The sequence below is a fragment of the Callorhinus ursinus genome, unplaced genomic scaffold (assembly GCF_003265705.2).
Source record: "Callorhinus ursinus isolate GAN/ISIS: 27379988/994484 unplaced genomic scaffold, GSC_fseal_2.0 scaffold6, whole genome shotgun sequence".
NCBI classification, from domain to species: Eukaryota; Metazoa; Chordata; class Mammalia; order Carnivora; family Otariidae; genus Callorhinus; species Callorhinus ursinus.
In genome coordinates this window covers 66,090,385-66,106,961 of record NW_027397068.1, presented here as the reverse complement: position 1 = coordinate 66,106,961, position 16,577 = coordinate 66,090,385, and the positions used below count along the sequence as shown (strand labels likewise).

Below are 16,577 nucleotides of genomic sequence, written 5' to 3'. Positions count from 1 at the left end.
GTAGATACTATCTAGGTACAGACAATTCTCAAATGTATATCCCTAGCCTGGATTTCTCTCCTAAACTGTAGACACAGAGAGACAGAGAGAGAAATCCAATTTATAGACAGCTCCTCTTGCATGACCACTAGACATCTCAAACTTCCATGCCCAAACCAACCCCTGTTCTTCCCCCACGGACCCACGTTTTCTGCCATCTGAGTTAATGACTGCTCTGCCTGGTTGCATAGGTAGAAGATGTGGAGTCCTTTCTTTCATTCCCCATGTCTGGTCCATCAGCAATCTTGTCAGTCTTTTTTTCAGCACAAATCTAGAATCCAACCCTTCCCCCCATCTCCATAGCCTACACCTAGGTCTAAGTCAATATCTTTGCTGGCCTTGATTATTTCAATGGCCTCCATACTAGACAGGTCCTGTTAAATGGAAGCCAGATCACACCAGTCATCTGCACAAAACCTCCCAATAGCTTCTTGTCAAATTCAAAATGAGGCCAAAACCTGGTGAGGGCCCCAAGACCCCCAGGAGCTGGCCTCCCATGGTCTCTCTGACCTATCTTCTGCTGCCGTCCCACAGGTTCATTTTGCTTCTGGTCTCTCCTTACTCTTGAACTCCACTGCCGTGTTCCACACTCAGAGGCTTTGCATTGGCTCTTCCCTCCACCTGGAACACCCTCCTGGACGTATCCACATGGGTTTTTCCCTTTCCACAAACTCGTTGTTCAAGTGCACCATCTCAGTGAGGGCTTTCCTGTTCACTTTGTTTTAAATGATAGCTTCCACCTCCCTACCCCCCATTCCCTGAATCTCGTCTCTGCTTCGCTTCTATCAAGATTATTTATCAACTTCTAACAGAGGATACAGCCTCCTTGTTTGTTTAAATTCCTCTCACTAAAATGTAAGGTCTATGAAGACATTTGATAAATCTGTGCCTAATGGAGTGCTGAATTCTCCAATAATAAATATATGTAAAAACAATTACTGCCCTGCACACACATGTGCAAGTAGTTATCATCCACACTTTGCAGAGATGGGAGCTAAGGCACAAACAGATTAAGTGACTGGGATCCGTGGCATACAGCAAACAGCTTCTTACAGTCTATGTACCCCTCCTGGTGCAGCTTTCTAGTCTGTTCTTACCTTATCCTTAACCCAGTTTTAAATGTGTTTTATTTAATTTTATGTGTTTTTATAAAATCATCACAAATCTTGGAAATAATTTACTATATAAATAAATTAAGTGATTCATTCACAGAAACACCTTCTCATGAAAAGCAAACAAAAATAATACAAAGAAGAAATAGGCTATTTATTGTTTTAAATGCATTAACTCATTTAATCCTTATAACAACCTTATGAGGTGGTTATAATTATTATCCCCATCTTATAGATAAAAAAACTGAGGCACAAAGAGGTTATGAAAATCACCTGAGATCATACTCGTGGAACACTACATCAAAAACTAATGATGTAATGTATGGTGATTAACATAATAAAATAAAAAAATTTTTTAAAAGTTGCATAATGTAACTACATCCTTTCTTCTAAATTATTGATCAAACCTTACATTAACCATATTAGAGGGGAGGTAGGTGGAGGGATGGGTTAAATGAGTGATAGGTATTTAAGGAAGGCACTTGTAATGGGCACTGGGTGTTTGTATGTAAGTAATGAATCACTAAATACTACACATAAAACTAATATTACACTGTATGTTAACTAACTGGAATTTAAATAAAAATCTGAAAATTAATGAGAAAAAAGACATACATGTCAATGTTGCTATGTCATTCTTTTCAAATTTTTTATTTCTAGTTTATTTATAATGCCTGAAACCCTGATGAAGTTCTTAAATATTAATGTTGTTTCCATCAATTCAACACGTATTCAACATTTTAAATATTTAACATTTTAAATATTATGCAATTATAAGAAGCATCTGTCTCTTTCAAAGGTTGGGCAATTAAAGATACTGTTGAAGTCCGTGTTTGACCAATGGAACAATCACAAGGTAGCCTTTGATGAGATAAACAGCTACCTCATGGAGGCCAGATACTCTCTTTCCCGCTTCCGTCTGCTGACTGGCTCTTTAGAAGCTGTACAAGTTCAGGTAGACAATCTTCAGGTAAGGGATGCATATAACCCGTCTTTAATATTCTTTTTAATTTGAGAAAGTAAAAAGCAAACATGAACAGCATCCTGGAATATTGCTGTATATTGTTTGCATTTAATTATTTTTAAATATTTAAAATAAATCCTACCTGCTTTATTTGTAACTTAAACTTGCCTGTGGATACCAAATGTCTGGATTAGTTGGTATATAACTTACTGATTTTAAAAATTCTATTATGTCAGTATCCATATGAATGCATTTTATAAAATGATTTTACATACAAACCAACCTCCTTGATCCATTGTTGCTGCCTTTATGTCTTCCCTTTCTCTCTTCTACTTCTCCTAACATATTCTCAGGGAGTAAAAAGAAAACAAAGAGAAAGACAAAACGGTAAACTTGTAAACTATCAAGTTGTTTTCTTTCCGTTCAGCATAGTATGATATTTCTAGTGCTTACTAGATTACATATTTCTAGTGCTTACTGCTTGGTTTCCTGAGTGCCCATCATCACTGTAGTCATATAGGATGACCTCACTGCTGTTTGACTCTGCAGAGCACTGTCTCCTACCTCAGGCCCCTGCCTTCGAGTCAGCTGCTGCCCTCACTCCCCTGCGCATCATGCACCAATTGCCACTCTTACCTGTGGCCACTGTTTCTCCCTGGCTGACTCATGCAGACTGGGATACAAGATGGGCAGGATAGGCCCTCAGGGCATAGGATGCCAGCAAGAGCCCAGCATGTACCCTCCTGACACAAGTCCATTTCCCTGGCTTGGCAATGAAAGTTTATATGTTGCTGACCTCAGATGCAGACTCTCCGATCAGGGAATGCCTTTTCTTGGGGATGGGGGGGGGGAGGAAGAGTAAAGTGTATATATACATAATTTCTTTAAACTTTAAATAGTTGTTGCAGATACTGAGAATCATTAAAACTTGCTTTGAGAATAGGAAGTTTGCAAACAGATTTTATACCTTTGAGGCAATTAGAAGTACTTTTTAATTTAGCCCATTCTGTGTTTAACACCAGCACATGCTGTCTTAAGATATGAAAGGATTTTGATTTGATGGCAATCAGATATTGGTGTTAAACAGAACTGGGTTTTTGTAGCCTGCGTCACTTATAGAGTTTTACTAAGAATTGAGTCTAGCACTCCAGCAGTATTTGCAGGGAAGTGTCTTTTTTCAGGATCCTTCACTAGTCCTTGGTAGAAGACTGTGCCATGTCTGTAGCCTGTCTAATAAATATTCTTTGCAAGGAAGAACACCCAGAGATAGAACTTATAAGTGGTACTCAGAAAAGCCACGACTTCTTAAGGTCTGATTATCCAGAGTTTCTGGTAGAACAACTCTAGATATGTGATAAAATGGAGACCTGGATTTTGACTTTGAATAGCAAAGAGAACCAGTGTGACAGATTGCACGCATATCACTGCCATAGCTTCCTACTAGGTGACGGACAAGGACAGTCACGTGAGCTTTCCCAGCAGAATTCCAGATGCCACTGTAAGAACATTTAGTTGTTAGGAATCCCTTTTCACACCCATAAGAACAAAATTATAAAAGAAGAAATGATTACCTAAAGAAAATTTACAAAGCATCAGAACAAAGTCATGGTTTACGTATTTTTATGTACATATTTGTGGGAACAGCTATAAATTACTTTTAAACTTGATTATTAGAATTTACATCCTGTCGTGTCATCTGTGGTGCTTTTTTTTTTTTTTTTTTAATTTGGGAGCAGAATCTTCAAGATGATCTGGAAAAACAGGAAAAGAACTTACAGAGGTTTGGCTCTGTCACCAACCAACTGTTAAAAGAGTGTCACCCACCTGTGACAGAAACTCTTACCAACACGTTAAAAGATGTCAATATGAGGTATGTTGCATGCTAATTTTACACTGTTATGCATTATTTATATCACAGCCTTATTACAAATAATAATGCAATTAAAACTTGCTGGCATTTTGAATTTGAGCTCTACAGGTTCTATTCTACTAATGTTTCAATTTTCACAAATGAATTTAAGGTAACTAAGTGTCATGAAGAGACTTAGAGATTAAAACTGCTATATACCCCAAAATTGACCTCATTTCTACTCTGTGCCTTTGAACTCCGAGTGGGGAATATTACCTGGTAAAATTATGTCAAATAAAAATGAGGCATCTCTGAATTATTCCCATATTTACATGAAGCAGGATCGTGAAAACTAAAAGAGCAAATAACAGCATTTGGTAAGAGGTGTTAATCTGCCCATGAGTGTTGCCTATTGTTTCCAGATGGAATAACTTGCTGGAAGAGATTGCTGAGCAGCTGTACTCCAGCAAAGCCCTGCTTCAACTTTGGCAGAGATACAAGGACTACTCCAAACAGTGTGCTTCTACAGTGCAGCAGCAGGAGGATCAAACCAACGAGCTCCTGAAAGCAGCCACTAACAAGGACATTGCTGATGACGAAGTTGCTACATGGATTCAAGATTGCAATGTATGTTTAGGAACGCTGGTGTTTTCCCACCGTGCCAGTCTTAGCCATCTCAAGTTTAGCAAGGCTAGTGCTGATATGTGTAAGCTTTTAGTAGGTCTCAGTATGTGGGACAGCTATCCAAAAACTGTTTTAAGTATCAAAGAGCCTGTTAGGTTTTCAGAACACAGTTGCACATGTATTAGATTTAAGAGGTTCCCTCCCACTGTTTCTTTTTTATAAATGAGTTGTTTTCCCATTTTTTCCTAATGGAGTACCATCCTTGTGAAGATTTAGGTTGTTTTTACACATTTGTCACTATTAAGAAATAAGAGAGTATGGGGCGCCTGGGTGGCTCAGTTGGTTAAGCGACTGCCTTCGGCTCAGGTCATGATCCTGGAGTCCCGGGATCGAGTCCCACATCGGACTCCCTGCTCAGCAGGGGGTCTGCTTCTCCCTCTGACCCTCTTCCCTCTCATGCTCTCTATCTCTCATTCTCTCTCTCTCTCTCAAATAAATAAATAAAATTAAAAAAAAAAAAAAAAAGAAATAAGAGAGTATGGAGAATAATGTTTTATCTTTTAAAAATCCACCATGAAAGGTATTTAGTTAGGTCCATTATTTCTTATGTAAGCATCAACATAATTATTTCTTCTAAGAATTTAATAGTAGAAGGAAGTCTTACTCTCCTGATTTACTGGTATACCTCTTTTTAATAGCTTTTTAATATTTCTTTTTCTCACTGAAGTTGCCAATAAACTACTTTAGGTTTTCAGAAAAAGTTCTCTTGTTTCACCCATTACATGGTTCTTACTATTTGTCCTTATTTGTCTTTATTTTAATGAACTTGTTTCAAAGATCTTCTTGTAAACTTTCCCAAATCAGTTTATTAGAATTAGGCAAGTTATAAAAAAGCACATAAATTTCAACCTACTCTAATGCCTTCACACAAATATTGAATAATCACTTAAGATCTAAAGTTTAATACTTGAGATAAAGATAACATAATGCTTTTCTCTCCTCCTTCCACATAGTTTATCCTTACAGAATTGTCATTTTTAATTTTCAGTCCTCCTGAATTGATACATACACACCTATTTTAGGGGGTAATGCTCCAAATTATTTCTCAAATTTGTCTAAGACCTATGTCAAGGTCAAAGCTGCCTTTTGTTTTTCTCCCTCTCCTAGGACTCACTGTCTAGGTATAGCAGGCTCTGTTCTTTTTTTTTTTTTTTTAAAGCAAAAACAAATTAGTTAAGTTTATTAAATGGTGAATTTATACATATGTCAAGATAAATATCTTGGCTGATCCCAACACAGAAGAATAAGTAACAAATTTTCACAGCTATCTCCCATTTTTGTATTACTGTAAACTTTTTAATCCTACATATAATGATTAAAATATCATACACTCTACATTTATATTGGGATAAAACCTTTACTAGACGTAATTAGGCCTTGAAAATGTAAGTGTAAACAGAATGAAGAAAAGGAATAGAATTGCTAATTTTTGCTAGCAGGCTCTATTCTTTCCACCATCTGGTGGAGCACCAGCAACAAGTAGAAGAACCAGTCATTTATCATCTCTTAGTGGTAGATGGAAACCAGAAACAGGGAATTTCCATTGGCTTAAATTTGGAGCATTTAAGAGTGTCCCACAAAAAGTGAAGGGCAGAGAAGCCATGGAAAAGAATGGAGATACAGTCTGCTTCAGTCCCTGCTCACCAGGGCCATTGCTGGAGTTCTAGGCTCCACTGAGATAGGAAGATCTGCTGTAATCACTCTAATGCAGCCATGTGTATAAAAGATACTGTTGACAAACTCATCCCTTCTGTATAATATTAAGCAAGAAAAGGTGGAATGTAGCATTATGTTTTTGATTTGATATCAACTACATGAAAGGATAGGAAAAACCTGCCCAAATATTTCCAGTTATTGGCTCTGCTTGTAGATAATGTTTCTTCTTATGTATGTTTCTCTGCATTTCCCCCAATGTCCTACAGTGAACCTATGTGGCTTTTATTATAAGAATAGTACATGTATCTCTAAAAATGTTAACACACATCCATTTTTGAAAGTCAGATTTAATTCATGATTTTTCTGCAGGTGAAGGTTATTTAGTGTAATAATTTGATAAGTAAGAATTGAGTGTTTCCAGATGTGTGGTCCTTTGCTGATTATCAATTTAAGGAGTACACTTACCATGTTTTTTCATAATAGACATATTTTCATCATCTGTAGGACCTCCTCAAAGGACTGGGGACAGTGAAGGACTCCCTTTTTGTTCTCCATGAGCTGGGAGAGCAGCTCAAGCAACAAGTGGATGCTTCGGCAGCATCAGCCATTCAATCTGATCAGCTGTCTTTGAGTCAGCACCTATGTGCCCTAGAGCAGGCTCTTTGCAAGCAGCAGACTATGTTACAGGTATGTTGCAGAGCTCATATTCGGGATGTGTTATAAATTGGCTTTCTGTAACATCTGAGCCTAAGCACAGAAAAAGAAAATTTTTTCATCATTGAGACAACACCTCTTTCAAGACCAAAGAATTAAAAAGTAAGTGAACTTGGAAGTTCCAATGAGGACAAGGGAAGGTGGGAGTCTTACACTATTCTTTGCAATATGATTTTGCCCCTAAAGCAGTGCTCCCTTCTATGATACTGAGTAAAATACATTCGACTAATAAGTACCAAATGGCTTTAGTGTTGACATTCATGTTTATAGAACAAGTTTTTGCCAAGAATCAAAATATTTCTCTGTTTGGTAGTATATTTTAAAAATGACTTTAATTGGTCAATTAATGCATGGTACCTAGGAGTAATTCTAAGTTTTCAAAAAATTACATGAATAAAGAGAAGAAAGGTTAAATCATGTAGCCTTGTTTCTTTAGTTATGGCATCTTGAGGATGGAAATTTGACACAAGAATATGAAAAATAATTTCAGTATCCAATTGCCCTTTCATTAGATATCTAAATACCTATTTTCTTTTGTGGGGAAAAAAAAAGGCTGGAGTTCTTGACTATGAAACCTTTACCAAGAGCTTGGAAGCGTTGGAAGCCTGGGTAGTAGAAGCTGAGGAAATATTACAAGGGCAGGACCCTAGCCACTCGTCTGACCTTTCAACCATCCAGGAAAGGATGGAAGAACTTAAGGTAAGTACATTCCAGTCCTAGGCCTAGATCTGGTAGCATTCGTCCTCAAAATCTTAAGGAATACTCACAACTCCTGACATAGGCCTGCTTTTTATTTTGAGCTTCCAAAGAAACCCTTGCCAGCTCTGTTTTGCTGCCATGCACACACTGATTTCACACCCTGGATGGGAGCTGGCCAGGGGCAGTCCTAGGATTCCAGCTCACTCCTTCTTCCCACCTCTCGTCCCTTCCCCTGCCCAGTGGGTCACTTCCTCCTTCGGAGCCCTTGAGCCTCCCATCTCCATCTCTACCCTCGTCCACTCCTAGGCAAGCTGCCTATGTCTCGGACCCTGGCAACAGCCTCCATGGCCCTCTGTGCATCCACCCCAACCCCTCCAACCCACAGCTACCAGAATGATCTTTTGCTTTTAAAGGGTTTTACTTACTTATTAACTATCTTAAACATTCAGTAAATAAAACGATAACAATAGACATGCCAGTTTCATCACATTATTCCTCTGCTTCAGACCCTCCACAGGTTCCTCAGGGTGCTGTCAGGGTGAAACCCAGTGTGGATTCTCATGCCCAGTGGACCTGGCTTCCGTCTTCCTAAGGGTCTTGTCTTCACCCCTGTTCATCTCAGTGTCCATCACAGTACTTTCCTAGCATCTGTGTGTATAATGTCACCTCTTTCTGGAATTCATTTTTTGTCTGCACCAACTCCCTTGCCACCAAAAGGAACGAACTTTTGTTCATTTTGTTCACTGTCACTCTCTTAAGAAAGCTTCCCCTTTTGTTCATGGTCAGGCTGCCCATGACACACTTTCATAGCACACTATTTTTTTTTCTTCAAAATTTTTTACATACCATTTAATTACGTTCATGTGATTAGGTGACTACTATTGTGGAATAGTATTGCTGGAATAGTATCTCACTGTCTGGAAGCCCCATGAGAAGGACCACTGCCTGTCAGTTTTGTTCACGGCTGATATCTATCCATGAAAATTCTGCCATCTGCCAAGGCTGTTGTTACGCTTTTGACTTCAACAGTTGGAAAGATTTATTCTGTCTTTATGGTAATGAGCCTATTTCAGAGCATGCAAAGAGAAAACACACACAGCCAAAGGTGTCCTGCCATTTTCCTCTTCCTATAGCCAGTTTCCTAGGTGGAGTTACAATGCCCACAGGAAAACCAGAAGAGACAGCTTTGTCCTGTGTTTAAAGGGAAAGAGGAACTCTGAAAGCTTTGTCAGCCGAGTCTCACCAACTTTGGGATTGGGGCCAAGGACCTAAAACTGAAGCTGCTAGGATAATGTGTGGTGACATCAAAGCTCAAAAGGGATCGCATTCATTTAGCAAGCACTCAGTGGCTCTTGTTTATCTAGCTCTACCACTTACTAGCTGGGTGGCCGTAAACAATTCACTTCCCATTTCTGAGCCTCTTTTTTTCCTTCATAAAGTCGGAATAGTCATGGTACTTACCTTAGGGGATTGTTTTGCAAATAAAATGAGTTATTACCTGTAAAGCTCTTATAGTATTATTTGGTTCATTATAAGTGCTCAAGAAACGTTAGCTATTACTACTACAATGGTTACCATTATAAATATTCTTATTGTTATTAGATAATAAAGGAGCAGATTAGCATAGACAAATGGAATATAAAGGGTAAGAAATAAGCCTTTTCAGTCATCAGCATGATTTTCATCCATCAGCAAGTAAGTAATTCACGTAAACTGCTAACATTCAGTGGAAGCTAGTGAGGAGCTGTGGCAGTGGGGGCAGCAACAGGGGAATGGGTTAGGAGACACAGCTCTTCTTTATTTGCAGCTCTGGAGATGACAAGTCAGTGGCCTAGAAATGCAGGAGAGACCAAAGACCTACTTCTTCCTGAAATCAGAAGGTCACTGTGCAGTTTGAAAGAACTCTGCCTTTTCTGACCATAGTGCTAAACTGGCTTTTAAATCTTGCTTCCAGGGGCAGATGCTAAAATTCAGCAGCATGGCACCTGACCTAGACCGTCTGAATGAGCTTGGATATAGGCTACCACTGAATGATAAAGAAATCAAAAGGATGCAGAACCTGAACCGACACTGGTCTCTGATCTCCTCTCAGACCACAGAAAGATTCAGGTAGAGTAACCAAGAGATATTTGGGTGATATAAGTGCATGGTTTGTGCATATTTATAAATTCCAAGTCTTCCAAGTGATACTCACAAAATTTGAACTAGAAGTGGCGAACTCAGATTGTGAAATGGTTTCCCATGCTTGATGTACGAAATAGTGTTTTAACAAAAAAGAAAAAAAAAACTCTTTTTCATAAGAATATATTAAAGGTACATACATAATTTTATCATTTTGAAAACCTACCATTTTAAACTTTTATTCTTTTTTAAAAAAATTTACTACCTAACATTGAAAGCTTTGTGGTGGTCAAATTAAAACTGGAGGCAGAGGATATTTATTTAATCTGGTTTTATATGCTGACAATATAAGAACTAACAAACAACAATGTAATCATTATTCTTTTTCCTTTGTTTTGTCAGTAAGTTGCAGTCATTTTTGCTGCAACACCAGACTTTCTTGGAAAAATGTGAAACATGGATGGAATTCCTTGTTCAAACGGAACAAAAGTTAGCCGTCGAGATTTCAGGCAACTATCAGCATCTTTTGGAGCAGCAGAGAGCCCATGAGGTAAGTTATGCCGGTAGGTTTTTGGGTAGTAAAACAGTTTTCAGTCTTTGGAAAAGGCTGTACAATGCCATGTGAAGGAGTTCAGGCACTGTATCTTGGGCTGAGTCTGCTCACGTGTAGGCATTGTTCTGCCTTCTTTCTTAAGCTTGAATGTGGTCCAGTTCTTTGCTTCCATAGTTGGTTTTAAAAATGTGGCAGCCTTCAATATCCTGCAATGTATACTGCCAGAATTGTGGTAAAAGTCTACTTATGGAGGATGTGTGGGGGGAATCGGGTGTGTGTGGAAGGCATGCAGGAAGTTAGACAATTTTCAAGTTGAGTTACATACTACGTTAATATTGCCAAGGCTAGTTGCTTGAGCGATTATGCTTTGATCACAAGTCTTTGATAAATGAAAATTGAGTGTTCTGTAAAAAAAAATACCCATTATTTTATACTTGGAAATCAAGTTATCAAATACCTCCAAGAGTACCTCCTGATCAAATGGCATTATAATTATTTCTTAAGAAACACCAAAGAGAGAACTAGATACAAAAAGCAAATTAATTAATTTGCTGTTTGTCTCAATTTTGCTGTTCACTTTTATAACCACATTGGCCCACATGTTTCTGAAGTATACACAAATGGAGAAATAGGATTTACCTAAAAGCAGAGAAAAGCTTAAAGGAACGTAGAATGAAACTAATTTTAAAGCATTTTGCTTAAATTTTATTTTATTTTTTTTTAAAGATTTATTTATTTATTTGAGAGAGAGAGAATGAGAGATAGAGAGCATGAGAGGGAAGAGGGTCAGAGGGAGAAGCAGACTCCCTGCTGAGCAGGGAGCCCGATGTGGGACTCGATCCCGGGACTCCAGGATCACGACCTGAGCCGAAGGCAGTCGCTTAACCAACTGAGCCACCCAGGCGCCCTGCTTAAATTTTAAAAATAGAGGCTTTAACTATGTGTAAGGTATTTTTAAGTCCAATTTTATCGAGTTGACTGAAGATGGAATTAAAGACAATGAATCAAAACTGCATTGAGATATCACTTTATACCCACTATGATTGCTATAGTGAAAAAGACAGCAAGTATTGATGAGGGTATATAGGAATTGAAATCCTCATACATTGCTGGTGGAAATGTAAAATGGTGAAGCTGCTTTGGAAAACAGTTGGGCAGTTCTCAAAATATTAAACAGAGTTACCATATGACCTGGTAGTTCCACTCTTAGCTTTATACCCAAGAGCAATTAAAATATTTGTCCACAGAAACTTGTGCAAGAATATTGTTCATAGCCGTGTTATTTATAATAGCCCAAAATGGAAACAACCCTAAATATCCATCAGCTGATGAACGAATAAATAAAATTGGTATGTCTGTACAGTGAAATACTACTCAGCAATAAAAAGGAATGTGGAGATGATGCATCCTGCACATGGATCAACGTTGGAAACATAATGCTAAGTGGAAAGAAACCAGTCGCAAAAGACAGTACATTGCATGATTCCATTTACATGAAATGTCCAGAGTAGGCAAATCTGTAGAGACAGAAAGTAGGTTAGTGGGTTACCTGGTGCTCATGAATTGGGAAGAAATGGAGAGTGATCACTGAGTGTGGAGTTCTTTTTGGTCTAAAATCAATTGTGGTGATGGTTGCACAAGTCTACAACTATACTAAAAGTCATTAAATTATACACTCTATATAGGTTAATTGTAAGGTATCTGAATTATATCTCAATAAAATTGTTTAAAACATAGTAGAAATAATTTGAAAAACTTTTTGTTGAATTTGTAATGAAATAATTTTATCAACCAAATTAGATTAAAAAACAGTGAGTTCGGATAAAAAAGAAAAGAAAAATGTGGGGTTTCTTAAATCTTTTTCAACTTTCTGAAAGGTCTTAAGCTATTTTCTACCTGAAAATAAACAAGAATACAAATTACATGTTAACCAGTGTTATTAGGTGATTTTGAAAGAAGGGAAACATAATTCTACTTTTAGTCACTTAGTTTTTGTAAGCAAAAACTAAACGTTAAGTATATCTTAATTGATTGTTTAAAAATACATTCTGGATATACTTCAGGATTTCACACATATCCTGATACGACTGGAAATATTTTTCAAAGCCTTGCTTAAACCAGAATTTTGGGGAAGTTACTAGAAAACTGGTCACTAAAATTGGGAACTCTAAAAGTATGTTTTTCTGTTTTTTCAAATAATAGTTGTTTCAAGCAGAGATGTTCAGTCGCCAGCAGATTTTGCACTCGATCATTATTGATGGGCAGCGTCTTCTAGAACAAGGTCAAGTTGATGACAGGTAGGATCTTTGATACATTATTATGAAGAAAGGTTTCAGTAAATTAGTCATTTTCTTTTTAATGAGCCGATTAGAGGGCATATGTCTAATCTTCCTCAGGCAATTGTACTGCAGTGGAGCCTCAGTAATTGGAGGAAAGGCTTGTCTGAATCACTGAAACGGCTGAGTATTGAATCTTTTTAAAGAACTGCTATTATATTACATGAAGGACATAGAGTAATTGGAAATCACCTAGCCAACCTTCTCCAGACCTCTGCAGGAGACTGGAATTAATGAATAGATCAGAACAACTTGTATTAATGATGTATCAATGGTTTGTAAACAGATGCTTCTACTCATCTCATACAGTTACAGAAATTCTATTCCTCAAAGGAGCACAGAGATCACTAGATTATCTCTCTTACTTATAGATGAAAACTTGAGGCCCAGAAATGCCAACTGATATGACCAAGGTCATTCAACTAGCCACAGAATTGTATATCTGGGTTTTAGTCAGGACCAGCCAGCTTTCCCACACCATGGTAATTCCAGGCTTGAAAATGGTTTGCCACCTTAAGTCAGATGACACTCTGACACGTTGAAATTCTGCCTCCTCTTCATTTACTTAGCAGATTACCTCTTTATTGAAAACGAAGAGGTAAAATCTAGCTCCTCTTTCGACTTCCTGTATGTGAATTGCTGATTTCGTGCTGTATTTACATTTCCTAGAAACAATATCTAGTCTACCCCATCTACCTTATGTAGTGATATTTGGAGTATAAACCTCATTGATACTTATACATTTACATAAGAACATCTTTCCCGTATCAAGGACCAGTAACTGTGATTATAATTAACTTAGTATTTTTTTCCAAAAAAAAAAAAAGAACATTAATCACTGTTTTCGTTAAGAGGTTTTTTTTTTAACATTTTGAAGCAATTTCAGTTTTAAGAGGATATTTCTTTGGAGGTAACATGAAAGATTTTCATGGTTAAGCTTGGAACAACAAAATGTGATACCGTATTTATTCTATTCCAAAGTAAGCCAAACTTAAACGTGAGCTTTACTGAGGATTTAAGGCCCTCAAAATAAAACAAATTCAAATGCAATTAACTTTTTCTTATCCTCCCTTGGTCAACTCTATAAAAGTATTATAAAAGTTTAAGCCAGTAAGTAAAATAAAATTTAAAATTCCCGTACAAGCTAACATCTATTAAATTGTAAATGTTAACAGTTAAGGAGAAACACTGAAGAGAGGAAAATGGGAGGTTTGGACTGAGGATGCTTCTGAAAATTGCAAGAGAAGAAAAATATTCAGATTAGAGCATGAAGGCCCCAGATTACAAATGTATTGTGTTTTAAACGTTTGTTTATAAGTTTTGTGTTTTAGGGTTCAAGTTCAGCCATGAGAACCACATCATGTGTTAAGTACTTCCGCGGGCTGGCAGGTGGCTCAGGACAGTTGGGCTCTACAGAAAGTAAGGGCGAGGGCTCCAAAGAGATCTTGGATAGTGGCCTGATGGAAAAGCAGTGTGTGGGGCACTTTCCCTGTTGTAGGACATTCTCAAGTCCTGGAGTGAGGTGTCTTCAGAGATGATAGATGCTTGTAACTTCTAGGGCAGTTTCATAAACCTAATTCATCACATTTAATTCTACTGCAATTAGATTATTAACATCAGAATTTCCTTTCAAAAACAGAAGCACCAGTAACACATTTAGTTACAGAACCAAGGTTTAGAGTAGGCCTAGATGATAGGACATGTCAACGATATAGGAGTCCACAAGAGTTAAGTTCACCTCAGATTTGAAGCCACCCTCAAAGGAGAGAATTGTGTATCTAAGGAAGCAAAACAAAACTAACACAATAGAGAAAAACAATTAATGTTACACTTTAATATTAAAATGTGAATAACACCCTAATTTACAAAGAAACTCATTCTATTTGATACTGGACAAATCAGTTCTAGAGCTACAAATTGAATGTTAAGGAAAACTTCCTAAAAAACTACCAACATTTTTTAAAGGTAGAAAACACAGAGGTAGAAAGGACAAACTAAAAGACCTGAGATTATTTAGCCTGAAACTGAGAACACTTAAGTAAAATTTACTAAGTATGTGGACAGCCTTCATACAGACAGTGATGACTACATAGTTTTCATTTTTCTAAGAACAAAATGAAGTAGGTTTAAAATGTAAAAGGGACAATTTAGATTAATATGTGGAATAATTCGCTAAAGATTAGAGCTGTTTATTGTGAGGGAATATGGAGCTTCTCCCTCTGCCTCTGCTCCTCCACGCCATCCCCCCCACTCGTGATCTCTCTCTAATAAGTAAATAAAAATCTTTAAAAAACTTTTTTTTAAATAACATGGTTTTATTTAAGTGGCTTATGATTCTAGCTGAAATGTGTTATAATTCCGGCTGAAGATGGAGGTTTATAAAAAAGTTTGGTTCTCATTTTCTTTTTTAAAAAAGATTTTATTTATTTTTTTAAATTTTATTTATTTATTTGACAGAGAGCACAGGCAGGGGAAGAGGGCAGAGGGAGAAGCAGACTCCCCACTGAGCAGGGAACCCAACGCAGGGCTTAATCCCAGAACCCTGGGATCCTGACTTGAGCTGAAGGCAGACGCCTAACTGACTGAGCCACCCAGGCTCCCTGGTCCTGATTTTCTCCCTCTCACTGTAGCACTCACAAGATGCTGTCACCTGCTGCATACACTGTTTGGGCCCCTTCCCACTGAATCTGCTACCCTGTGCTCTCTCCCCACTTCTGCATTCAGGCAGGAAATAATTAGTGACCTTACAGATATGCCTTTAACCTGTGCTGAGACATGAAAATACTCACTGTTTGCAGAAACCAATAGTTATTAATTTTAAAAATTACTTGAAACAGACCTGATAAAAGACCATGGTGTGATATTTGAAAACCTCTGCCCTAAATCACTTCTCAGGGCTCATTAGGGTCATCAAGTGTATATACATTGTGTATATACATGACTTATATGTAAATGCATCCAGGGTAACAATGTTTCCTCCCTGTGTAATTATTTCTGCACCAGGGACGAATTCAACCTGAAATTGACACTTCTCAGCAATCAGTGGCAGGGAGTGATTCGCAGGGCCCAACAGAGGAGGGGCATCATCGACAGCCAGATTCGCCAGTGGCAGCGATACAGGGAGATGGCAGAGAAGCTTCGTAAATGGTTGGTTGAAGTGTCCTATCTTCCCGTGAGTGCTCTTGGAAGTGTCCTAATACCACTGCAACAGGCAAGGACCCTCTTTGATGAAGTGCAGGTAAGGTGCAAAACACAGGCTTTTTAAACCTCTTCTACATTTCCACTATACACCTTACCCTCACCTCAGTTCTTCACCAGGATCCTGGAGTGACACTGGAATGAGGACAAATATCATTCCATAGTATCAACAGGAACTTACAATCTGATTGCATTACAAAGGCTGTATTTAATGATAGTCTGGTCGGGCCCAGCCGCTCACAGACCCCATCCATGGCCCACACCAGTGCCTCCCAGCAGCTCACTAACCTTCAGCATGGAAGGAAAGGCAATGGCCAGGAACGGAGCACTGTGCATTGATTTATAACCATGAGCAATTTAAACATTAACTTGAGTATTCCAGAAAAGATTAAAGTCTCAGTTCTGTCTGAGCTCTTGGTCCATTCCTGGTTTGGCCCCTTCCTTCCATCTGCCTGGGAACCTGGGCCTCCAGCCCTTTAGATGGCACCCTCCTAGCACTCCGATCAGTCGTCCCCAGTGTATTTCATGTCTCCTCTTGCTTTGGAGGTCATTGTTTGCTGCTTCCTTTCTCCTGGGAGACCTCATCCCCCCATGGCTTCGTCTGCCTCCTACTAGCACAGAAGGGCCAACGTGTTATCTTCCGGTTACATCT

General features: G+C 38.2%; 1 protein-coding gene across 11 annotated transcripts in view; it reads left to right on the top strand.

The window, feature by feature from the left end:
* Positions 1-16,577, top strand: part of SYNE1 (spectrin repeat containing nuclear envelope protein 1) — a 336,369-nt gene that overhangs the window by 243,523 nt on the left and 76,269 nt on the right. For all 11 annotated transcript variants that reach the window (XM_073894098.1, XM_073894101.1, XM_073894100.1 and 8 more), the window contains 9 exons: positions 1,951-2,121; positions 3,852-3,985; positions 4,387-4,591; positions 6,809-6,991; positions 7,571-7,717; positions 9,672-9,826; positions 10,241-10,388; positions 12,594-12,688; positions 15,731-15,965. In XM_073894098.1, coding sequence (XP_073750199.1) covers positions 1,951-2,121; positions 3,852-3,985; positions 4,387-4,591; positions 6,809-6,991; positions 7,571-7,717; positions 9,672-9,826; positions 10,241-10,388; positions 12,594-12,688; positions 15,731-15,965 — 1,473 coding nt within the window. The remainder of the gene's footprint in view (positions 1-1,950; positions 2,122-3,851; positions 3,986-4,386; positions 4,592-6,808; positions 6,992-7,570; positions 7,718-9,671; positions 9,827-10,240; positions 10,389-12,593; positions 12,689-15,730; positions 15,966-16,577) is intronic.